This window comes from Cheilinus undulatus, linkage group 4, assembly GCF_018320785.1.
Source record: "Cheilinus undulatus linkage group 4, ASM1832078v1, whole genome shotgun sequence".
Lineage (NCBI taxonomy): Eukaryota > Metazoa > Chordata > Actinopteri > Labriformes > Labridae > Cheilinus > Cheilinus undulatus.
Window position 1 is genome coordinate 43,415,033 of NC_054868.1, and position 25,717 is coordinate 43,440,749.

Sequence of the window (25,717 nt, forward strand, 5' to 3'; positions counted from 1 at the left end):
AACAAGCAACCGAGAGAAAACTGTTGTTTGAATTAATACACATTGTAGAGAAAATCTTGACTAACAAATGGCTTTTCACTTTTTTGTATAATTCTGTCAGGAAAATATTCGGTCTTTCGATCATTAATTAAAGTAGATTGTTCAATTGATTGGACACAAAATGCATTAAGCATCTTTCAGCAGCAGGGGGAGAGCTCATGCAGCAGATGATGTGAACTGCATCTGACGACAACCGTGGGCCCACGGTGGATGTGGATCACTTTTTCCGGGGTTCGAACAGCAGGTCTTGTGTGCCTGTGGGGAATCAAAGAGGACAGATGATAAGTTCGTAGAAAATCGATGCAATATTGGCATTAAGAGCAGGCGCATAGCCTTTTGAGGGAGAGGCACAGTGAGGCAAGGGACCAAGGATCTGTGAACTACTAACGGCTAACAGTTCACGGCTAAGTTAGCCACGACCGCAGAGAGGTAATGTAAACTTAAGTTTTGATCATCGCCATTCCCTCAGGGCGTTGTGTTGACTATCAGTTTGAATCGTTGGAGGATCTTAACTATTTTAAATGCGTTTTCTAAGTTTTTAAAAGTTCATTATCTACGCTACCTGCTGTTAAGCTATGTTAGCGTTAGCAAACGGCTCTGATCCATGCACAGTAACTCGAACAAGTGAATGCCAACTGACAGAGGGGGAAACCATGCCAAGATTTATTGACATCCTTTCTTCCAAAGTACACATTTATGCAGAGCATTATCTATGCATGTATGAACAACAGTGCATAGTGTGTTGTTAGTAGCATTACAAGTGTTATATCGTTTTTGGACACCTTACTGCAACAGGCACTTGACCAAACCTTGTTAAAGTTATGACACATCTTGGCTTGTTATGTAGCAAATTTGAGAGAAAACGTGTTCATTGGATTAAATGTAAAAATATAAGGCTTTTTAAAATTTATTTATAAGCAGTTACACCTCGTGTATTTAACAAAAAATGTTAACGTTAACAGGGAATATAACGACATACTCAACTTTCTACTGGATACATATCACGATATTGGGTTCATAAGTATATTTTATCGCGATATTTTACGAGTTTCTGTTGTTTTTAATGAGGACAGCGCTGAACAAAATTTATAAATAGATTCTCTAAATGTAAATCATCTGACATTTGAAATTCAAAATATCCCTTTATCTTGCTTTATGAATCTAAGTTATATTTGTAGTCTTGAGGTTGGGTTGTTGCTAACATGTTAGCAAAACTGCATTTTGTAGGCTACCGCAGTAGACTGTAATTGTCAAACTGATTCAAATTTCCATAGGCTGTTTGTGTTCTTTTTTGTGTTAGTTGGGAAGTATCAATACATCCATAGTGTTAACACATAAAGTGAAAGCTGATGTTCCCTCATTTTAATGCATCTTATTATCAAGGTGATAAAAACAAAGTAGCATTGAGAGGTTATCCTGGAAGAATGTCCTGTTGGGATGGGTTTATGTTTCAGTAGAGACTGTTATTCATATGTTTAAATGCTGTGAAATACTTTTACTGATTAGACTTGCATTGGCATTAGGGATGCACAGTGTTATTGGTATGATATAGGTATCAGCAGATATGAACATTTTTGCTGATATGTTGGCCGTAAATATCAGCTTAATGTACAGATAAGTTTAGGGATGACCAACAGACCTACATCAGGTGAAGTCTTTTTCCTTGTTAATCCCCACTCCTGAAACTTGTGTGTCGGTAGGACTGAAGTTTGTTTCTCTATTTATCCCTGAACTTTAAAGACTCACGTTTTAGGTTTGAGCTAAATTTGTATATTGGTAGCAATATCAGCTAAATAAGTTTGAAAAAATATTGGCGTTTGGGCAGAAATGTTATATTGTGCACCCCTAAGTTGTACAATTCCTTTAGAGCAGGGCCTTTCAGCTGGTCTCGCTTCGGGACCCACCACAAGTTCCATTATGACAAACCATGACCAAAATTTTTGATCTATTTGTCAATTAGTTAGATTCTTTTAATTAAAGATGATGCTGTTTAGAAATGTAACAGAGAGAGAGACAGAAGAAAATAAGACAAGTGATATAAATAATCCATCCATCCATCTTCTACACTGCTTATCCTGTTCTGGGCCACAGGGGGCTGGAGCCTATCTCAGCCATCACTTGGCAAGATGCAGGGTAAACCCTTTATTGGTCTCCAGTCAATTGTAGGGCTGCCACAAAGTAGTTTTGATTTCCTCTCTGCTGTCAAAAACTCAGACAAAAAAAAAAAAAGAACTGAATAAACGGACAAATTCACAACCCACTGAAAACAGCTTCGTGATCTGCTTTTGGTTCCCGCTCACCTGTTGCTTTAGCTTGATTTTTCATAAACAAGCAAGGAGGGGCCAATTGTCCAGGTGTTAGAATAAGAAATGAATAGCTGCAGCCGGGAAAAGATATGTGTATATGTACAGTGCTAAACAAATTTATAAGACCACCTGTCATATTTGTCTCAGAGACCATCCAGCATCATGAAGTGCTTTAATGCAGACTCTTTCATTTTCAGTGAGCACTCCACATTTTACCATTTTGAACAGGAATGAGGAATTTCAAACTGAATTCCCCTTTCTATACCCAAATTTGAGCCGGCTCACTGGGCTTCTCTGAGAAGTCAGAAATTAATCAAGCGTAACATTCAACCACTAAAACTAATTTTTCTGTTCAGGAATGCAAGTAAATAACTATAACTTGACATTTTAATCAAGAAATATTAATGTGCTTTACTATTTTTTCAGTTTTTTTGTAAGTCAGTAAATTAGAAAATTCGTGGATAACAATAATAATTATATTTTAGCATTAAAAATATCATTTGGGTTAAAGAGCTTCTACATATTGGTGAATTAACCATTGCAGGAAAATAAAAATTGATTTTGGTAATTACCAATGCTGTTAATTAAGGGTAGCTGTGGCAAAAACCTTACTTGGGTGGTGGTCTAATAAATTTGTTGAGCACATATGTATGATACTGTATGGATCTTGCAATTGTATTTTTTTTTTTTTTTTTTCAAAGATTAAAATCTGGGCTAAGATTCTTTTTGTCAAATTCTCTGCAACATAAAAATTAAATTTTACATCAGTTTTGTTTAGAAATGACTTGTGTGTATAGCTACTAATAAAATCAAGCACTTTTTTTCTATTTAAAAAAGTAACTTATAATATCATTTAAAAACCCTTTTGAAACCTTTGTTCTGAAAATAGATTTAGCTTGTATTAAAACAATACATATATAACATAAATAGGGGAAAAACTATGAATACATAGTATACTTTTTGCCAAACTGATTTAAATTGTCCGTATATGTATTATATTTCAGTTTTATGGGCTTTTATTGTTAAATTTCTACTTTGGCTAAATATTTATTTCAACAGATGTTTAGAGAAGTGGTTTAAGTTTTGATTAAAGTGCCTTCTTTTGTACAGGTTTTCCAAATATTACCATCATCTAGAAATAAATAAGTCTTAGCTCTCAGACTCAAATGTAATCATAATACGTAATACATAACATATTCACATACAGACTCTTTAGGACCTTTTCATTCCCTCCTGTCTGTCTGTTTTCAGGTATGTCTGAAGTTAGTCTTGAGGCTGAATCGGGGAAGACCTCAGCCAAGGACCCTCAGGTGGATTATGTGGAGGATGACAAAGCAGAGGAGAGTCTGAGTGAGGATGTCAAACAGGAGAGTGTAGACAACAGTAGTGGGGGAGATGAGCAGGATGAAGAGCTGTACGACATCGATATTGACAGTCAGGAAGAATGTGCAGAAGACAGTGACAGGGATGCTGAGGAGGAGGAAAAGAGGGATGAGGGAGTTCAGATTGAAAGCAAGGTGACAGGCCGAGAGGGCGATGCTGCACATGTGTCTGACAGTGTAGAAAGCAGGGAACGCGAGGCAAAGATTGAAGGTGAGAAAGATGAAGTGTTGTATGACATTGATATTGGCAGTCCTGAAGAATGTGCAGAAGACAGTGATGCTGAGAAAGAGGAGAAACATGAAGTTCAGATCAAGAGCAAGGTGATGGATGCTGCACACATGTCTGACAGTGTAGAAAGTGGGGGTCAGGAGACAAATCGTCAGGTTGAAAGAGCTGAAACACCAGAGGAGAGTGGAGAGTCCCACACTGGCACAAAGGTGATGTTTAACTTCATTTTGGATAATCAGCTTCCTCTAGCACTTCCTTGCTTCCTTGCCGTGTTTTGAGCTTTATTTGCTGTGATGGTGGTGGTCTCTTTCCTATGCAATCCCTCCATTATTAGACACAATTGGGTTGTAGAGCTCTGTCTGATATAATCATTGCCAATTTAGGCTGTGATGTGATTGTGTTAGAAGTGTTTCAGATTCGGTATTAAGCTGGTGTAGCTGCTGCTTTTTCTAAGGTGTATTTTGTGGCTTTTACCTTCTCTTTTAGGTGCTCTGTGTAATTTGGGGTGAATCAATCTGAATAAAATTTCTTTGCTTTGTGTGAATGTTGGCTTAAGACTGTGATTTTTTGAGAAGAATCAATGTTTTCTGTACATGACCATGTTAAAGATCTATGTGATTATGTGGTATGCATTTAAATGCCTTCATGTGCGTCTTTGATTTAACATCGACCCTGTTATCTTAACAGTATTTGTACTTTTGATCTTTTTCCCTCTGAAAAGTTGGCTGTGTCCCATATATACTAGTGCAACTGGTGTTGCCAGTGTAGCATGCTAAGGGAGGTATTTTATTATAACCTATCTAAAGTTATGTCACGGGCGTGCCATCATTACTGCAAGGGCATTTAACATCCTTACCCACTACACCTGACTTGATTGGAAATTTGCCCACATTCATTTTTTATTGCACAGCAGCACAGACCAGGCTAATGCCACCACTTTTAAACAGCTTTTCTCCCTCATTAGGCCATAATTCATTTAAAGAAAACAGTTGTACTGTTGGGTAAATCAGTTTTTTTTTTAACCATTTCTGAGCTGCAGCTCATTTTACATCAGATAATTTCAAGGGCACAATACCACCATCTTGCTTGGGATCATGGCACTGTATAATAGCTTTTCCCCACACCCCAAGCACAAAAGAGTCGGTGTGGCCAGATCCCTGGTGAAAACAAATCTGTGAGAGATTCCCTTCACTGCATTGCCTCAAGCTCACCGTATTTACTTTCCTTTGGTGGCCACTCATACTGGGTTCTTCATCTGAATTAGTTTGAAATGGATTTTGTCCAGGACTCACTCTGCATTTCTTAGATACGAGTCGGGGGGCCCTACGGAAAAAAGGTTGGGAACCACTGTTCTTCAGGGTTTTTACCATTTTGAAGGGAAAAAACTGTCACTTTGTTGCAAGCACAGACACCTAAAAAGGCTGCAAGAATTCAGTTCTTTGCAGCGACTTACCAGTGTTTTCTGGGGGAACCACCTGAAACTGGATAATTTCCCACAGCACACCTGATGATCTTTGCACAGTGGTTGAAAATGCTGGAGGTTTGTAAACTTCATGAAGTGCTGGTTTGAAAGCTGTACTGTGAGTATTCACTGTGCAAACAGGAGGGTGCATGCACTCCTTTTATCACACTTAACCAAAGGTGCTCATCACAGCATGTGGTACAGTAATCGTTTAGCCTCGTTCATCTTGTCTTTATGTTTGTTCAAAGCTAAAATTGTCATCATAATTGAAACTCTCCTCATCGCCTTGCTCTAGCAGTTTTTTTTTTTTTTTTTCAAAAAGATTTCTCAAATTAAGACAAGGAGTTAAAAGTGGATTCAACAGCTCTGCTTTTGCATGTGACGTGACACGGTCTATCCCTCCTGGTCTTACTCTGCCTGGACGTGAAAAGGGCCATGATACTAACTGGATCCCAGTGCTAAATAAACACTCCTGTCCACACATTCCCAGTGGTAAGCTGTGTAGTGCACATTTTGCACATGGAAAGTTTAGAAAGCTTGAAATGTCAGTACTAGACACCTGAAACATAAAACGCAGCATTTTCCATGGCAACATCTCATTTGCAAAAGCAGCACTGAATGGGCTATTGCTAACACTAGCCAGCACCAGTATTACAGTTTAAATCGCAGCCCTGTTTATTGGTACTCTAAACCAAGTAAGATGTTGAAAATAGATTACTTCTGAATGCCTCTTTATGAAGTCGGATGAACATATTTAGACATTTTAATGAAATGCGAAACAAATCTGGATTCATGTAGACTGCTAGGTAGGTATGAAGACTTTTATGTGCTTTAAGATCACTGCATGTGTACAGAGAAAGGCCTCTTTTAGTTTTCTGTTCGCCCGTTTATCTGTAAGCATCCTCAAGGTGAATCACTCTGTTAGACAGTCACTGACATTTATGTTAAGTGGGATGGATCTATAACGTTACTTTCTCTTACTTTCATGCCTATATTGGGCATCCTACATTTTTCCCTACTGTGCAGGCTCAGTGTTTAAAGTCAACATGCAGAAAATGTGTTAATTATACTTCTTTCTTCACTATATTTTTAAGCTGAGTGCTTGAATTCTCCACGCTGTCACATGGCTGGGAAGGCGAGATTGATTCGGACTTTCTCAGGCGAGCAGTCCCACATCTCTGCTGTAGCTGGAATGTGTGACTCCTGAGGCTGTTGATTCACATTCTGTGTCGGGATTAGTGCCAGCGCTGCACGCCAGATCGCAAGAATCAGAAGTCTTCTCCCACTTTCTTTATTTAGCCATCCTAAATTCAGAGGAGTTAATCCAGGTCTAACTTTAAGGCAGATTTTCCATCCTTTTCCTGCTTGAACCCGACATTTTGCAACGTGGCTGTGTCACGTTCCTCTATAGTTAAAGAGGCAAGACATGATTCTCTTCCTCTTCAGCTGACGCAGCCATTTCGACAATTAGCTCATTGTTGTTATGCTTTCCTCCCACGTCATGTCAGCCTGTATCCAGGATACTGGACTATAGGGAGCAGCACACTATGACATGCCATACATCGCCCCTTCTTATGCCTGATTAATTTGGAGATTGCTTTGCTTTTGTCTGTGCTCCAGCAGGCTGTCACTATTCAAGTGGTTACAGATGGTGGGCTTGGCCATTTCTGCTCACAGACCCCTCATCATCCCCTGAATGAGCCCACAGGGGTGTGCAATAAAAAAAAAAAAGAGTGCATAAACAGCTAAGACTTAACTGCAGAAAAAAGTGCTAGTCAGCAAATGTAGTTACTATCAGTCTTTATGTACACCTTTTTTAAACGCATGTAATCAGAGACATGCCTCAGCCAGACAGCCTGTTAAAACTTGATGGAGGGGAAGGCAACACAAAAGTGTGTCTTCTCCCATCTGCTGAAGCTGGTTCAACAAGCCAAGCAGTGCTTGTCTGTGTAGCCTGCCTGCATGCCTAGATCATATGGCATTTAAGTATTTATGTGTCTGTCACATGACACAAGACCAGTGAAGTCTGTTGTGCACACAACCAACATGAAATCGTTTAAAGTGCTTTGCTTTGGTCTTTTTCTAGTCGTCATATGTTTGATTTTGATGTGGGGTGTCAGAAATCTTTAGTTATGCCTTCTGGCTTTAAAAAAAGGTTTTAAATTCCAGACAAATCTAACACACCCTCTTCCTTTTAAGAAGACTTTACCTTCTAAAGGCCAGGTTTGAAGCTTAAATAGCACATTAAGTCCCAGAGGACACATTGTGGATGAAGCACAACCTCAAACCTAGATGCATTTAAATGTAAATATTACTCAAACTTCAGTTAGGCTAGTTTTCAAGTTTTTATTTGATTTTTTTTTTTAACATTATTCATTCAGTAGGAGAATCTCTGACCTAAGGTTGTCTTTTCAATTTCATGTGTTTTAAACAAGTAGAATTTCCATCATTTTATCAGATATGACAATATCTGCTGATATGTACTATCGATATATCAGCCTTAAGAAGTATCCAATGTTGGCTGAAAATAGTGGCCTGTCAGCTGTAAATATTGTCCTATATTGGCTGTAAATATCTGCCTTTATTTGCTGTAATTCTCAGCTGTAAATATCTGCAGATGTCAACTGTAAATATGTGCCTTTATTACCTGTAAGTATTGATCCATAGCAGCTGTAAAAATTGGTTAATATCAGCTTTACATATCCACCTTTGTTGGCTGTAGGTATTGGCATGTTTCAGCTGTATATTGGTCTGTATCTGCTGTAAATTTTAGCTTACATCAGCTGAATATATTGCCCTGTATCAGCTGTAAATATTTGCCTTTATCAGTTGTAAATAACAGCATATGTCAGCTGTAAATATTGGTTTTATACCAGCTCTAAGAATTTGCCTATATCAGCATTTAATATAGACCTATATTTACCTATATCAGCTGTACATATTGGCCTATATTGACTGCAATTATTTGCATAAAACGGTTGTAAATGTTTATTTTTTTGGCTGTAGATATTGGCCAATATCAGTAAAAACTGGCATTTATTGGCTGTAAATATATGTCTGTATAAGCTGTAAATATTGCCCTTTATTGGCTGTAATTATTAGTAGTTGTAAATGTCTGCCTTTCTTGGCTGTAGATATTGGCCTCTATCAGCTGTAAATATTGCTCTACATGGACTGCAATTATTGGTCAGAATCAGTTTCATATATTTGCCTTTCTTGGCTTTAAACATTGGCCTTAAATATCAGGTGTAAAACATTGGCCTTTACTGGCTGTAAGTGTAAGCCTATATAAGCTGTAAATATTGGCCTGTATTCACTGTAAATATCAGCTTAAATCAGCTGTCAAATTTGGCTTTTTCCTCTGTGAACATTGGCCTATACTGGCTGTAAATATTGCCCTGCATCTGTAGTAAGTAACTGACTGTGTTTAATATAGACCAATATTGGCTTATATCAGCTGTGTAATTTGCCTATATTGGCCAAAATGATTTGCCTATATCAGTTGTTAATATTTTCTTTTTTTCCGATGAAGATATTGGCCTTCATCAGCTGTAAAAACTGGTCATCATTGGCTGTAAATATTAGCCTGTAAATGTTGGCCTATATCAGTTGTAAATATTTGCCTTTATTCACTGTTATTATCAGCTCAAACCAGCTGTCAAAATTTGCCAATATATCATGTGTGAACATTCTGTATCTGCAGTAAATAACTGCCCATACCGGCTGTAAATATTGGCCTATATTATTTGTTATTAGTTGCCTTTTTCAGGATTAAATATTGGCCAATAGCAGCTGTAAAAATCTGCCTGTTATTGCCTGTAAGTATTGGCCTATATAAGCTGTAAATATTGCCCTATATTGGCTCTAATTATTGGGCAGTGTTAAATGTTAATATTTGCCTTTCTTGGCTGTAAGTATTAGCATATATTTGCCGTAAATATTGGCCTGAATGAGCTGTAAATACTAATCTGTATTCACTGTCAATATCGGCTTAAATCAGCTGTCAAAATATTACTACATCAGCTGTTAATATTGGCCTTTATCTGCAGTATATAGCGCACTGTATCTGCAGTAAATATCTGCTTATACTATCTGTAAATATTAGTCTGTGTCAGTTGTTTATATTTGACTTTTTTGGCTTTAAATATTGGCCTATATTGACTGAGTATTTTCCTGTATCTGCCGTAAATATTGTCCCATCGGTCTGTATCAGCTGTAATATCTAGCTTTTATGCACAATTAGATCTGTGGAGTTTTAGACAGGTTCTACAGATCTATGTCAGCTGAAGTCTTTATTTTTGTCCATCATTCTTCCTTAAGCTTTTAAGTTTGTAATAAGGACTGGTCTGTTATGCTTGAACTTCATTTATGTATCGGTATTGATAATAATTGTAGTTGCTAAAAAGAAATTGTAAATAACCAATATCCTAATCACAATTAAAAGTCAATTGATTCTGTAGCTCTAACAATCATTCATCAGTTTAAAGTTTGGAATTCTGGTTGAATGACGACCCTATACCGATGACAATAAATCCTCCAAAAGGCCTAGCAGTGCATGACTATTTATGGTCACTGTATTTTATTTTGAAAGGGGAAATCTCTAATAAATGGGGTAATGATGAATTATTTGTATTATATCAAAGCTTGAAAGTTAATTGTAAATTTATTGTGACTATTTTAAGGTTGTGCTTTTCTCTCTTACACTGAAACCACTCGTCCTCTTTAGACTAGACCCAGATCTTGTTACCTGCTGATCTAGCTGCTATTTGCATTATTTAGATACCGGTCCACATGTAGGTAAAGGATCTTATTCAAAAATGCAAGCTTAAATTTAATGACTCATTACAACTTTTCTGACTTGAACACACTTGTGAGGCATGTCAGTGATAATCATTAACCAGCTTAGGCCTCACAAAGCTCCCATGCAAAGCTTTATAGTGTTTAGGTCACTGTCCTCATTCACAAGTCCGCTGTGATTACACCATGAAAGTTAGACTAAATATAGCCCAGTAGTGTCTTCCGCCTGCAAAGACAGACTGCCACGTTACTAAAGCCAAACAAAAGTGCTGTCTCCACCCTGTGGCTACATGCTGTTAGCCAGCACATGGATGTGCAGCTAGCTTAACTGAGCTAGTGTGTCACAATGTGTGACTTATATGTTTTCATACAGATCACAGCAAATCTGTTCATGTGGTTGTTAAATTCAATCAAGGCTGAAAGGGAATCAGATTTCATGCGTGTGTCTGTATCATAAGATTTCCTGTTTAAGACCACAGAACAACCACTTACAAACCACACACATGCAGGGTTTGATGCAGTCTGAAATAAATCAATGCCACTGGAAACAAGAAGACTAGTATTTGCTGGGAAACAAACCAGATGTTGCTTGTAATAATAAGATACTTTTATGAAGAACGGTAGGAGTAAGAAAAAACTAGATGAGGGTTGACCCAATAACAGGTTTTTAAACTTTAATACGTTACTTGGAATACTAAAAAGATGTGATTACCTCTTTAATACTGCAGCTACAAAAATAAAAGTTCAAAGTAACCCAAATTAAGGCAATTCTTGATGAAAAAACTGTATGCAAACTTTAAAAACAACCCTAGATTTTTTAAAGGATGGCTAAAAGGATCAAGTACATGAAAATTTGACAGCCTGTATCAACATAAGTGGACTAACGGCTCAGTCTGTCTTTCTGTTTGGCACTTTTTGATGCTGTTGATCATTAAAAAAATCAGCGATCATGCCAGTTTGTATTGCTTATTTTTGGTGGGGAATTTTTATTTGATTTGATTGGATTTTTTTTTTTATGTACAGCATGTTACTCAGCTGTTCTTTAGCTCAAAATGTGCCCTAGAAATAAACTAGGTTGATGATCCAAACCCATGATCAAAAAAGGATGCTGTATGCATTACACTAAGGTTATTTGATACTTTTTGACATCGTTATTTGAAACATCTCTGCTATTTTGATAATCAGCAGACTCATAAAACACTGAAACATCATGTCAGTTATTAGAGAACTTTAGCCTCTACAATTCTGATGTAAAGCATACCTTTAAGCAAGGACATCTTGAAAACTATAGATTTTGACATTTTTGACCTAAAACTCCCAGGAGTGGTAGAGAGAGAACACATTCTGAATTACACAAGTCTGTTGGCAATGTTTTGCATATTGTGCAATTCAGACAGTGTGCATGATTGAAACATAACAAAGAAATTCTCAATACTGGGTGTCAGGACCTCTTTTTTTTGTTGCCATGGTATCAAAAGAAAAGCTGTATCAATATTGATTGATTTCAGCTAGCATTGTATTGAAGTTAGAATCCTGGTATTCTAACCAGAGATGTGCTGAGTGTGAAAATCAGGGATGATACCAATGTTTAAAACAGGGGTGTCCAAACTTTTTCCAGCGAGTGCCTTATTCAGAAAATTAAAAGGATGGTGGAGCCACTTTCATATACCTCACCTTTATGACACTGAAGCCATTAAATCCAGTCTAACTTAGGTGAAGATGTGCTTAGTGATTGGACATACTTAGATGCCTAGTTAATAGCTGACAAGGCAAATAGCCAATCATTTCAAGGATGTTTAGGAGGCCAGTCAGATTTCAGGGTAGCCCTGGCTCCACTCTGGTCAGAATGATAATGAGGCTCCATGTATCAGAGAATGTACAGTGTTGTCTCAGTTTAAGTCACGAATAAAGCACATCAATAAATTGTCTTGTCAGAATGCTTGTTTACAGAATTAACACAGTAGCACTGCCTAGTGCTGAAACTAGCATATCTACTAATCCTAATAAATTCATACCGAATTCACAAAGTATAATTTTTCTGTGTTGTCTCATTAATAGGCAGGTGTAGTTTTGTGATACCTTCCCAGACGAGCCTCAAAGGTAACACAAAACTATACCCTTTTATAAGAAAAAAAATACACTACAGTAAAGCACAAGTTTCATTCTCTAATGTGGACATTTTTCAGTTATGTTTTAGGATTTGCTGAGGGCCAATAGTTTGGAAACCTCTGGTTTAACGTTTTCTCTCACGTTTGACCACTAAAATAGATGAGAGTTCGTCCTACAGGTCACATCTACCCGTTGAAAATCCTCTTCTGTGGGGCATTGGTGGCCCGGCGGTTGGGTCATATCCCAGGTTAAAGTCTGGCCTGTAGCTCCTCTCTGGCATGTTGCTACCCACTCTTTCATCCCTGTTTATGGCTTTGTCCACTGTCTATAAGTGGGGGCACAAGTAGCCTAAAAATAGATATTAGAGGGAAAAAAAGCAATATGGTGTACTAGATGCCTGGATTAAATTGATTCTACACAATAGATAAAAGTCTTTTACGGTTATGCCACATTGTTATTTGCTTACTCAATAATGTCTGTCAACAGGGCCAATATTGCTGATACAGATTAGTTCACCTCAACAACCCTACTTTACACATTTACACATGTTGTATGAGAAACTAATTTTAAATTATCTCTGTACCTAAAGGTTGTTTAATGGTCTTGGTAACATGCTTCTGCCAGCTGTGTTTAAAATTTGAACAAAACAGGGTTATAAAATCGGGTAGTGTTGAAACTTGAAGCCAGTTGTTGCACAAGAACTTAGCTTCTGTCCTGGTTGATGTTGTAACATGAATGAGCTAGAATAAGATTAACAAATCACTGAAAGAAATGAGGTATCATCTTTATCTCCAACGGAAGAACATATGTTTGAATATTTTCAGGAATTTTGGTGTTAAATAATGAAATTATGGTCTCTGGATCTGGTTAAAGTTAAAAATGATCTCTATTGAGAACACCTAATACAGAACTGAAATCTAGCTGAGCCTGGTATATCCACCATGGCCACAAGATGGCAGGCAACCACCGCTGAGGTCCTCGAGTGGAACCAGCATCCTCTCTCCTGTTGAAGTGTATTGGGTAAAGTTATCCTCATTTTATCCACCTCTTCTTTACAGGAGAGCACAATGGCGGAGGAGCCCCACAGAAGCTCAGCCGCAGAGATCTCGGTCACCAGCAATGGAGACCTGGATCAGAGTCCCGAGACAGTGTTTCAGAGGGTAAGAGCCTGTGCAGACAGGGTTTGGGATTGCTTTTGACGGATATTTTGCTGAGCAAACATTTATTTTAATCATACATTGAACTTTATTCCCATTTCCCATTCACATTTACATGTTTTGTTTAGTAAAGGGGAAAAAGGGAAATGTTAATAAGCGTTGGTACAGTTTTCTTCTTTAACTTTGACCCACAAACCAAAGTAAAAGACTTTGGCCTGTTTAAATGCACAGTATGTCATTTTTGCTGCTAGGGGCCTCTCAGTTAAAACAATAACAACATATGGTGTCAAAGGTTGCAGGAAGTCATGTGAGTGAGTCCTCGGCCCACCAATAAAAATGGCCTGACACATAAAAGTTCCACACTGTGATTTCATTATGAAACACTGTTACAATGTGGATTTTCCGGCCGGTTGGGTATCGGTGCTAATACAGAAGCCCCAGTGTGCCGCTTTAACCAGTGATAATCCAGGCAGATGTTCCTGGGGCGTGGTGTTTCATGACTGATGTTTGTCATCCAAAATGATGTTAAATATGCAAATACACCAGTCACTTCCCTAGTTTGCAAAGTCACAAAGTTGAGGGTCATAAATAGTTGGAAATTAAATATAGGTGACTGTGTAGATGCCTGTTCAAAACAAAGCAAGTGTTGGTGACACACACTAAAAAAGTGCAGTTATTTTTGTCCAGTATTGTAGCTTGTATCGGTGGGTCCAAAGTCCAGGATCCTTCCTTAGTGGGAAGGATCCTCCTGAGTCAGGACTCTTGGAGACGAGGCCAGAGTCCCCCCCTGGCAACTCTTGAACACACATTTGGAACAGGCAAACAAGTGTATGCAATTACGTCACAGAAAGGATCGCGCCCATATACATGGCAGCAGAAGAAAACAAAATGGGAGGGATACTAACAACAACTTCCACAAGTTTTATCCTGCCCCGTCTAATAAGCTATCACATTATCATTTTATCATAATAATATATATAATAATATGATCATAGAATCATATTGGTCACTTTATATAATCATATAATATAACAATAGAATATAATCATATTGTATGGCGCTACTTTTACCAGTCCAGCTTTACTTTGATGATATGAAATAATAATGACAACATACTTATGGTGGAAACGGGACATTTAAAAGTGTATTGAGCATGCTAGGACCTGGCTTTATCCTGATATTGCACTATTTATTTATTCTTTAAGAGAAGGAAAACAATGCCCATTGGATTGTAGGGCTGGAGATACTACAGGCCCCATGATACGATATTATCACGATACTTGGGTCACGATTCGATATTATTGCGGTTTTAAACATTTTCCAATACAGTGAGTATTGCGATATATTGTGATCTATACCATCTTTCCAACTGTTTAGCTGATTTAACATTAGTCTTGCCCTCATTTTTGTCAAATTTCCCCAGTATTTTATTTCATGTAACAGTCTTGCAAACCTCATGTGTCATGTTTATCTCATTCTTGCCCTACTTGCAGTCCTAATGTCCTTCCTCATAGACTTTAGATCATATTAGCAATTAATTTGAAAAAATCAATATATGGTGGACAAGACAATTTGATATATTGTACTGTGGGTAATTCCTGCAAGTGGAGGATACACATGTGCATCCTCGGAAATTTTCTGTTGGAAGGACTTAGTCCTTGGAAAATTTTCGAGGATCCTCTATATTGGAACAGTCCTCCAACGGCAGTCGATGATGTAGTATCCTTCAAAAACAGCCATTCAAGGATCCTTCCTTGGCTTTGAGAAACAGCTACTGTCCTCATAGTTGTGCATCAAATATGAAGTTCACGTCTACATCTTTTTCCACCCCTGTTCACTAGTTATGCCTCTGTAGGTTGTCATTCATCCAGGTCATGGTTATCCAAATCTTGGTCCAAAGAGGGGACAGCTGGATTGAGTTCTTGAAGAGGTTTCACTCCTCCCCCTAGACAACTTCATTTTAGAACTGAAGAAGTCTTTTAGAGAAGTCTAGCTGCCCCTTGTTCTGATCAAGATTTGTCTCAAAAGTTATGATTGCTTTTAGCAAAATGGGGAATGGTGTCATATTGATCTTTGTCTTGGGCCTCCACATTACTAAAACCACCCCTGTTGTGATTAATCTGATAGATTTGGGGATGTTAGTGCTTAAACCCAGTCTGAAACAGGCACATTCAGTCTGAAGGATGGAACAAAGCGTCAAAGTAGAGTGGAGACTTGGTCATTTTTTATTTAATACAGACATTTCAGTGTGAAAATCTAACATATTGGACCTTAAATCTTATTGAGGTTATTTTATATTGACTTTTTCTTTTCTTTGGGCTTTTAAAATTCAAACTTGTTGAAATAAAGGCTATACCCAAATATAATTTTGAATCTGTGCAGAAAAATGAGGAAAGGGTTACCAAATAGAAGGGTTTTTTCCATTGGATTTTTTTTTTTTTTCAAAAATATCTAGGAGATATAATATTTTATCTGGATAACAGTCACAAAGACTTTAAAAGAAAAAGTAGTGCTTTTCTTGTGAAGTTGATCCATATCTGTTATTATCCCTCCTTTAATGCTACTTTTTAGCCAACAAATATGAGACACCTGTATAAACATAAAGGAACTTCCCTTCTATTGTATGTTTAATCGTTTGGTATAATGCATGTTTTATTTTTCTCACAGGACTCTTACCCCAGTCCACCTGGGGCCCTAAACCTCCCGGAGTCTTGTGTCACCTCCACTAACTTCTCTTCAACAACAGAGGGCATCATTGAATCAGGACCGTACAGAGGTAAAACAGTCACTGCCAACTTTTACAGTCCTCTTGTTTTCTGTCACAAAGCAGCTCAGTAGAAACATGTCGGCTCCTTATTGTCAGCCTGTTACATTATGTGATTGCTTTGCAGCGTTGTGTTTAAATGGAGTGTCTCTGATTCCCCTTGGCCCACTTTAGTTTTTAAATCTGTGAAATTTGAAAGGCAGTCATTTAAATTTGTAAAGGTGGACATCCAATTGAATTTAAATGAGTTTCCTTTGATGTCCATGCTTTAACCCTCCTTTCCTTTTCATCATCATGCCCTTATTGTACATGCAAATCCAAATCTCCCCATAGAGGCCTGATCTGTACAGCCCGTTCACCATGGCGTTGCCATGGCTACTTTCCATGTTGTTTACTCTGGCTGTTGAGTCACACACTCATCCTGAAACAAAGAGAGACACTGTAATGAAAAAGCATCAGAAATCAACTTTCCCTTACATTTATGTTGGCGGGATTGTGATGATCTCATGAATCAAAGTATAACTCTGAATATCTCCCAGGGTCAGCAAGCCTGCCCACGTCTCCCGTGGCGCCTTTAGCTCCAAGCTCGGCTGTTGGTAGCCGCCTGGCTCGCTCTTCCAGCGAAAGCCAGGCTGAGAAAGGTACCAGCAGTGACAGAGTTTCAAACAGATGACACTGAATCAACAACTCTTTGCACACTAAAATAACCCTTCTATTTATCATCAGTCTCTTACCTGCTCTTTGTTCCCACAGGCTGTCCTGTATTCAGAATCAAACCCTTCTTCTCCTTTCTTGCTTTTGCCTGTCTGAACTTCCCTTTTCAATCAGGGGGCTTTGAGAAGTTTTCTGCTTTGCTGTGACTAATGATAAGTGTTTTGCATAATCTTTAGAGTCATTCTCCTAAGATCTAGATCAAAAGACTTCTAGATCTGATGCAATCTTTGAATGCTTGGATGGAACAAAAAAACACTTCTGCATTTGATCTCAGTGGGTTTTCCTGCTTGTTACCTTTTGTCCCTGTAAAGTTTGCACCCCTAGTCTCTTTCTGAGGAACTTCAAAACTGACAAATGTAATGTAAGGTTATCAAACACAGACTGACTACATCAGTATAGTATTTGAGTTAAACTATTCAATGCAATGTTAAAAAAAATGATCAAATAAATACTGCTTGGCTGGGGAAAAAACTATCCCTTGAAATAAACAGTTGAAAATATCAATCAAAGCTTAACTGAAACCATGGGATGCTAAACAGCCAAGAATAAGGATGTAACAATACACTCAACTCGCAATGCAAAACGTATCATGATACTGGATTCATAATTAAAGATATTATTGGCATGATATTGGTACCAGCAGATATTCACTTCAAAAGTTAATTATCTTTAACCTGACATGCCAGATAGACTGTTTTATATATCCATTGCATGGATATATTTCACACTGATCTTGAAACCTCCTTCACAAAGTAGTGTGGAATAGAAGGACTTTTCAAAAAATTTTCTGAGGTTGATTGGACGAACATTATGTCTGTCACATTCATTATGTGCCAATCAGAATGACAAGACAAATTAGAAAATAGGCATGCGCAGCTTCATTAGTAACCTGAGCTCGACAGATAGGCATTTCTGTAGTTTATGAACAGTGGAGCTTGTTGGTGGATAATGCTGAGGTCGGTCAGTAGAACCGATAGAAGCTTTCAGTGTGGTTCTTTGCTTTTGTTTTAGTAAAGAAATATGGAGCAGTTCTGATGAAAGCACTATTCTGAAGCTACAGCCAAGCTAACTGCTACACTGGCGGCAGCCATTGTATGTCCCGGCTTACAATTCAACTAAACGCCACCAGTAACTATTGCAAAAGTCATGCCAAAGAAGGACAAAACAAAATAAAATCTAATTTTCATTTTGGTTGTTCATTTAATTTGAAGTTTAGGTCACTTCATCTTGCTAGCTATGCTAGCTTTAGCTTCCTGACTAATGCAGGCCTTACAACTAACAATTTTTTAACAGACTACGCACTATTAACTATGATCCACAATCAGTGCACTTATTTTTAATCGCAATTAATCACATGCTTTATCGTTCCTTTCAGCACACTTTGGTTAAGCCATCTCAGTGTGTCCCTGTAGCCACAGCAATGTAACATTAGTCCATCACTTCTCCTTAAGGTCTCATTTCTTTTTTATAAACATACAGACAGCTCAGTGGACATACCAGAAGTCATCAAATATTACTGTTTCCTTATTTCCTTTTCAATCCATAACTAGTTCTTTTTACTGTGGTTCAGATCATGTCATAATCTTTAGTTTACCTCTAAAAGCAGCAAGTCAACTACCCTTAGATTAAGATGGCAAAAAAATAAAAAATGAAACAAGAAGTATTTTCAAATGCAAAATAGTGGAATTTTAAAATGCAATAAAAAAGGGTGTGTTACTACAGAAACCCTGTGATTAATGGCAATTGAAAATTTGAATCTGTTGATAGCTCTACATTTTATTTAATTATTTTGTCACAAAACAGTCCAACATTTTAATCAATTATTTTGTACTTGTACTAAAGATGAAAGAAAAGGAATATATATATATATATATATATATATATATATATATATATATATGTATGTATGTATGTATGTATGTATGTATGTATGTATGTATGTATACAGTGCTTTACAAATTTATTAGACCTCCCTAACCCTAACCAAAGTAAGGTTTATGCCTCAGCTGCCCTAAATTAACAGCATTGGTAATTACCAAAATCATTTTTTATGTTTCTGCAATGGTTAATACACCAATATGTAGATGCTCTTTAACCCAAATGATATTTTTAATGCTAAAATATAATTATTATTGTTATCCATGAATTTTCAAATTTACTGATTTACAAAAAAACTGAAAAAATAGTAAAGCACAGTGATATTTCTTGATTAATATGTCAAATTATAGTTATTTACTGGCATTCCTGAACAGAAAAATGAGTTTTAGTGGTTGATTGTTATGCTTGATTAATTTCTGACTTCTCAGAGAAGCCCAGTGAGCTGGCTCAAATTTGGGTGAATTCAGTTTGAAATCCCTCATTCCTGTTCAAAATGGTAAAACGTGGAGAGCTCACTGAAGCTCTCCACGTTTGTCAGTTTTGGGGCTCAGCATTCTTCAATATTTCCCTTTGTGCTAAAATCACAAAACACTTCACATAGCTTGAATGTATCACTAATAAAGGTGCAAGTTGTGATTAATATATTTTTTTCTTGCTTAAATTGAAGTAATTTAAGCTTAGCGTGCAACTTGATGATCTTTTCACCCTGTTTGATTATTTTAGCATTTAAGATTTACCACCTTTATATTCACCGCAGCTCTCTAACCTGCAACTCTAATAACATGATCACTCATTTAGTCACTGATTTTGATTGTTCAGACGGAGGAGCGCTGGTCCTGTCAGACGACTTAAAGAGCCCAGCCATGGAGAAACTGGACCTTGTGAGAAAGTGGAGCATCAACACGTATAAAGTAATCCTCCCTGTCCTTCATGTTTATGTCCTTTTTCTACCTCACTTCTTCTTTATCTTCACACAGTTATGAGGTTACTTTCAGAAAAGTGACCACATTAAAAACTGTCCTGCACGTCATTGGTCAATCTCTTTGTATCCTCTGCCTCCGATTGTCTCTTTTTACAGTCCCTGGAAAATGTTTTTAAGACTCCCAGCAGTCATTCTCAATATTTCAGATTGCTCTAAATCTTTTATCAGTGCTTATTTGTTGTAATCAGTCTGCTGCCGTCCTCCACAGTGCACCAGACAGATCCTGTCAGAGAAGCTGGGCCGAGGCTCGAGGACCGTGGACATGGAGCTGGAAGCTCAAATTGAAGTCCTTCGTGACAACAAGCGAAAGTACCAGCATGTAATCAAGCTGGCTCAGACGCTGGCCAGTCAGCTGTCTCAGATGATGCAGACGCAGAGGCAGCTGGGTGACGCCTTCGCCGACCTCAGCCTCAAGTCCCCAGAACTCCATGTGAGTTTGAGTTTATATTAAAATCATCAGCATATTTATTTAGGATTAATCTATTCTTATTAAAATGCAGGTTATTATCACTGTTTATAATATTCTTTAGATTATTAAGGCATCCTACAACAGTATACACTGTATACACGGTTTCCATGGATTATTAAAACAATTTAAATGAGATCTTTCAAGGCTAAAAAATGTCATGGAAATTGTTGATTTTACATGTGAGAGGTCCAATATTTTAGATTTGACAAAGACATGTCTTAACTCTTAATCAAATAATATTAACTATCTAGTTTGCATAAAGTCATTACTGTATCTATTTTGGGGGATAACCAATGTTATTTGCAGCAGCATTCACCAGGGATGCACAATATTATGGGCATATCTCTATCAGCAGATATTAGCGTAAAAAATAAATTATCAGTATTGGCAGTTGTGAAAATTTCTGTTGATATTACAACCAATATTTGGCTGTAAAAATCTGTCCGCATCACCTTTACATATTGGCTGTATGATCAAATAGGTTAGTGGAGTTGAGGCTGGACCAAAAGACCTTTTTCATCTGAAGTCTTTTTCTCTTCTTCATTCATCATCATTCCTTGCATGTTAAAGTTTTGTTTAAGGGCTGAAATGAGTTGATTTTTTTTATCCTGAAACTATAACTTTTGCATTTTAAGGACTGAAATTTATGACTACTTTTAAATATCTGTATCAGTATTGGTGTTAGCTAAAATTGATTTGTAAATATCAGAGTATCAGATATCTGCAAAAATTCAGCATCGTGTAACCCTAGCATTTACAACTGCATATTGCCTGCACATTTACTAAATGGTTATGGAAAAGAGAAGGAATTGCAAGCTGAAGGAAATATGGCATCTAAATTAAAAATACAGGGAGTGTTTGGCAAAAAAAAACAGTTTCCAATCAATCAATCAAACTTTATTTTTATAGCACTTTTCATACAAGACAATGTTGCACAAAGTGCTTTAAAAACAGACAGATAATTAAAAGAAGATAAAAGGAAATTTGACCCAAACCCACTCCACCCAACCCTCTAACCCACCCACCCTGCAATCCATACACAGTATTGGCAAAATGCATCATAAACAGAGACTATAAGAACAGGAAACACCAATTTGGAACAACAAGAATCCAACCAATTTGTCCCACATGACGTCTTAAAAGCACATACCACATTCACGACATATTGAATATATGGTATTAAACATCTTTGAATCTTTGTTTAGGGCTTTGGAAATCTTAAATTTACATGAAAAATACAGCATAGAAATGGCCTATTTTAAAATAATATAGATATTACAGTGCAGAAATTCTAACTTTCAGTCTATTAATTACGAATTTTTCCCTTTGTTTTTTCAGGAGGAGTTTGGTTACAATGCTGACACCCAAAAACTTTTATCCAAAAATGGAGAGACACTCCTGGGGGCCATCAACTTTTTCATCTCAAGTGTTAACACGCTCGTGGACAAAACGATCGAGGACACTATGCTGAATATCAAACAGTATGAATTTGCCAGGTAAGAAATATCTGAATACATCGGCTGGGCAGATGTAAGAACTGAGCCAAAGTCAAAAGTCTCATCAGTGATTAATGTAAGATTTTGAGGGTTTGGCTCTCTTGTGTAAATAGGAAATGCAACATTTGAAGTTTTATTTTTGAACATGGTTATTATTCTATGCAGAAACAGTACTAAAACTAAATAACACCAAAATAAGAACATTCCCTCATAACACAGCCGTACATGTGCATTCAGATACGAGATTCATTTAAATAAGAGAAAGAGAGAGAGAGAAACAGATTTACTTTATTGATCAAAGACTAGAAATGTACTGTGTTACAGCAACAGGTTATCAGAGCTAATAAAGCTCAGGAGAAATAAATGCACAACACATTTATCCTAAGAAAGAAAGAAATACAACAAAAAATTGTGTTTATGCAACCTGTTTTAAAAATATTATATAGCATGCATACTGTATGCATGAATGCCTGTTGAAGTTTCCCTTAAACATGTAAGTTATGTTTCTGGTCATTTTATTAAAATGCATTTCACCATATTCTAGAGGTGCGGCAAAGTTACATTGTGTATTTCCTTTTTTATTATAAATTGCAAATTCCAGCAGTCAGTCTGCTGATAGAGGTCAGAGACCCCCCAAGGTCCCCTTATACCTGAAGTAATAAGCAGGTGTTATTTGTAATTTGTTGATTTTTGATGTAATCTTACTCACTTATGATTCATATTACTGTTGTAATTAAAACACACTTCTAGGGTTGAGTATGATGCATACCGTACAGATTTGGAGGAGTTGAATCTGGGGCCACGTGATGCCACCACCATGCCTAAGATAGAGCAGTCCCAGCAGCAGTTCCAGATCCACCGGGAGAAGTACGAGAGGATGCGAAATGACGTCTCCATCAAGCTGAAGTTCCTTGAAGAGAACAAGGTCAGCAAGAGTCTAATATTCCTCTACATTCTCACTCAGACATAGTGGGTTTTAATGTATCTGTTATTATTGTGGATTTGTCTCCTCTTTAACACTTTCAACAGGTGAAGGTATTGCACAATCAGCTCATCCTGTTCCACAATGCCATTGCTGCGTACTACGCTGGAAACCAACAGCAGCTGGAACAGACACTCAAGCAGTTCCACATCAAGTTGAAAATGCCAGGTGGGGACAGTCCATCGTGGCTAGAAGAGCACTAATCACTCTTTTTGAAGCCATAGCGGCTCAGTTTGACAGGAAATGTCCAATTCTACAAAAAAAAAACTACAGGAACTCCCCCTCCTTCCTCCTCTCTTCAGCTCTACTGTCACTGCCTTTCAAACTTTCAAAACTGTAAATCTTTTGACTCAAGCAAAACATGAAAAAACGGGGGGGAAAATCCCACAATCTGTTTTACTCTTGATGTGAAATCATCCTTTTTCATATTGCAGATATCTGAAAACATAGGAAATGCACTTTTATGCTGTTTGACACATCTGTAAAACAGAAGTTGCTGCAGTAAACACATTTGGAAACTGTAAATGGCCTTTTGTACTTCAGCATATGAATGTTGTATCTCTGTATGGCAGCCATGTTGGCTCTGTAAGGGCAGCTACAGGTTCAAAACGGCTGCCATTTTTACATGACTTTTATCAGCCCAGCTCAGACTAGGATGAATATTTTATATATGTTCAATCAAGAGACTCTGAAAATGATGTTTTACATTTGACTTTACATCTGCCCTGATAAACCAGGCACAACAGCATTCAGACATCTTGATCATAAAATTGCAAAGCTTAGACACTAGTTTAAGTCATAATTGACATTTTGGAAAATTGTTCAGCTGAAAATTGAAAAAGAAGATCAGCACTACATTCATATCTGTATGTACTCTGTATGGCTTCAGCTGGCAGCCCTTTAGCTTAGCTTAGCATAAAGACCTATGGTAGAAACAGGAAACTTTAACTCTAGTGTGCAAAAAAGAAATTCATCATTGACTTATATGTGCATGTAAATGCTATTTAGCACTGTAGCACATTTAAAAACATTAAAGACTTAAAAGCATTTGATCTAAATATAATAAAAAAGGAGAAGGTCTTGCCTGGCTTTCACCAAATGCTTAAAAATTCCCATTTGCCTCACTTAAAATAAAACCAAAGTATAAAAAGGAGTTGTAGTTTTATGGGAGTTTTTTGCCTAAGGACAGAGCCAGGCTTGCAGTTTACTGCTGATTTCAGTATTTATGCTAAGCTACACTAACCTGCTGCAAGCTCTAGCATCAAACTTAAAGCTCCTCTGATGAGTTCTCTCTTGGTGATTAAAAAGACTGAAACTACTATTCATGCCTCCTTATGAGCTGTGCAAACAAGACTATCACTAGCAAAATGGATTATTTCCTTATTTTTTCTTATTTATGCCTGAAATAACTCCTGCAGGGTACATGGTACATTTTAAATCAAACTGAGATATTTGTCAAAAAACACTACTTGTACCAGTGCAGGACAGAACAGCACATAGACAGCTTCTACTTTGTCAACAGGGGGCACCAAAATAGGAACAAAGCATTGATTGTATATTAAGATGGACAGCAATTGTCGGCTCCTTTGGTTGTACTCTATTAAAACCAGAAGAACAGAAACCCAACAGGCACTGGCATACTGTGCTGGTGAGGCCAAGACATGCACTAGAAGAGCTGGCTGGTCGAATTGTGAACCACTTTCCCTAACCAAAGCACATGTTCAGGCCTTTAGCCAGCCTTATGGAAGAGGTGTTTCTTTTTTCCGAAAGTTTCTGGTGCATGCCAAACTTTCCCGTGTGCACCAGAAACTAACTCAAGCTCACAAATTATTTCCAGTGAGCATGAGAAAGTGTCTTGTGCGCACTAGAAATGTATCCTTGTGCAAGTGAATTGAGGTGGATTGTGGGATATGTAGTTACTTCCTCCTTTAAAGGTCACATATTATGCAAAATACACTTTTTCAGGTTTTTCTAACAAAAATATGTGCCCCTGACCTGTCCACAGTCCCCCAAGAATAAAAAAAATGCATCTCCCCTTCTTTCTCCACCTTTCAGAAAATGTGTGCTGAAACAAGCCATTCTCAGATTTTCCCCTCATGATGTCATGTAAGGAGTTAGCACCGCCCCCAGGTTCTGTTGGCCCTCCCTGCTTGGAAGAAGGTTCAGCCCTCCTCTCCTGATCCATCAGCCACATCCATTTCCTGAGAGGAGGTTGGTCAGGGGCAGAGTCAGACAGCTCAATAACATTTAAAGCCACAGACACAGAAACGGTTCATTCTGAGCAGGGCTGAAACAGTGGTTTAGACATGCAAAAATCCAATATTATGTGTTTTTTCAGCATCAAACTTCACAGGCATATTTTGGGGGCATCCGAGACCAATATAGACTTGTCTTAAAGGGATAAAATATGTGACCTTTAAAATAAGTATGTACACAATCTTGCACTTTTGCCTATTTTCTCCATTTTTGATTGCTGTTTTTTGCACCAAATCAAATGTTTAGAGTCATGAGTACTCAAGTAGCTGGTTCATGCATTACAAGTGATAATAGGATTTTGTCAGTTATCTATGGGGGGTTTGTAAGACAATTTCACTTTCAAAACAGGTCTGCCAAAAAAGTGGGTGGGGACTGTTGAGCTCTATTTATATCATATCACTCATTAAAACAAAACTACATGGAAAGATAAGCTCTTGGATAAAAAAAGCTGTCAAAATATATCTTATTATGATTTCAAAGCTTGATAAAAAGTAAATTGAGGTTTAACCCATGTCCTGTCTGATAACATGCAGGAGACAGGGTTCATAAGCTATACTGCATCCAGTCAGCAGTGGGAGCTCTAACTATTTTTGCTTCATTCCTTGGCAGCTGGTGTTCTGTCCATCTTAATATACAGTCTATGACACAAACAGAATTTCTCACAGGAGCTTTAATGTACAGACATGAAAGTGGTT

The 25,717-nt window shown here is 37.5% G+C and overlaps 1 protein-coding gene across 2 annotated transcripts; it reads left to right on the forward strand.

The window, feature by feature from the left end:
- Window positions 1-239: 239 nt before the first annotated feature.
- Window positions 240-24,787, forward strand: arfip1 (ADP-ribosylation factor interacting protein 1 (arfaptin 1)). 2 transcript variants are annotated; one of them, XM_041785481.1, is made up of 10 exons: window positions 240-468; window positions 3,597-4,165; window positions 13,383-13,484; window positions 16,149-16,257; window positions 16,785-16,886; window positions 19,657-19,748; window positions 20,028-20,249; window positions 21,627-21,784; window positions 22,535-22,709; window positions 22,814-24,787. In XM_041785481.1, the coding sequence occupies exons 2-10, from the start codon at window positions 3,599-3,601 to the stop codon at window positions 22,967-22,969; spliced, it is 1,683 nt and encodes a 560-aa protein (XP_041641415.1). In that variant the 5' UTR covers window positions 240-468; window positions 3,597-3,598; the 3' UTR covers window positions 22,970-24,787. The 2 variants fall into 2 exon arrangements, with proteins under 2 accessions (XP_041641415.1, XP_041641416.1); XM_041785482.1 differs by lacking the exon at window positions 16,785-16,886.
- Window positions 24,788-25,717: the final 930 nt, after the last annotated feature.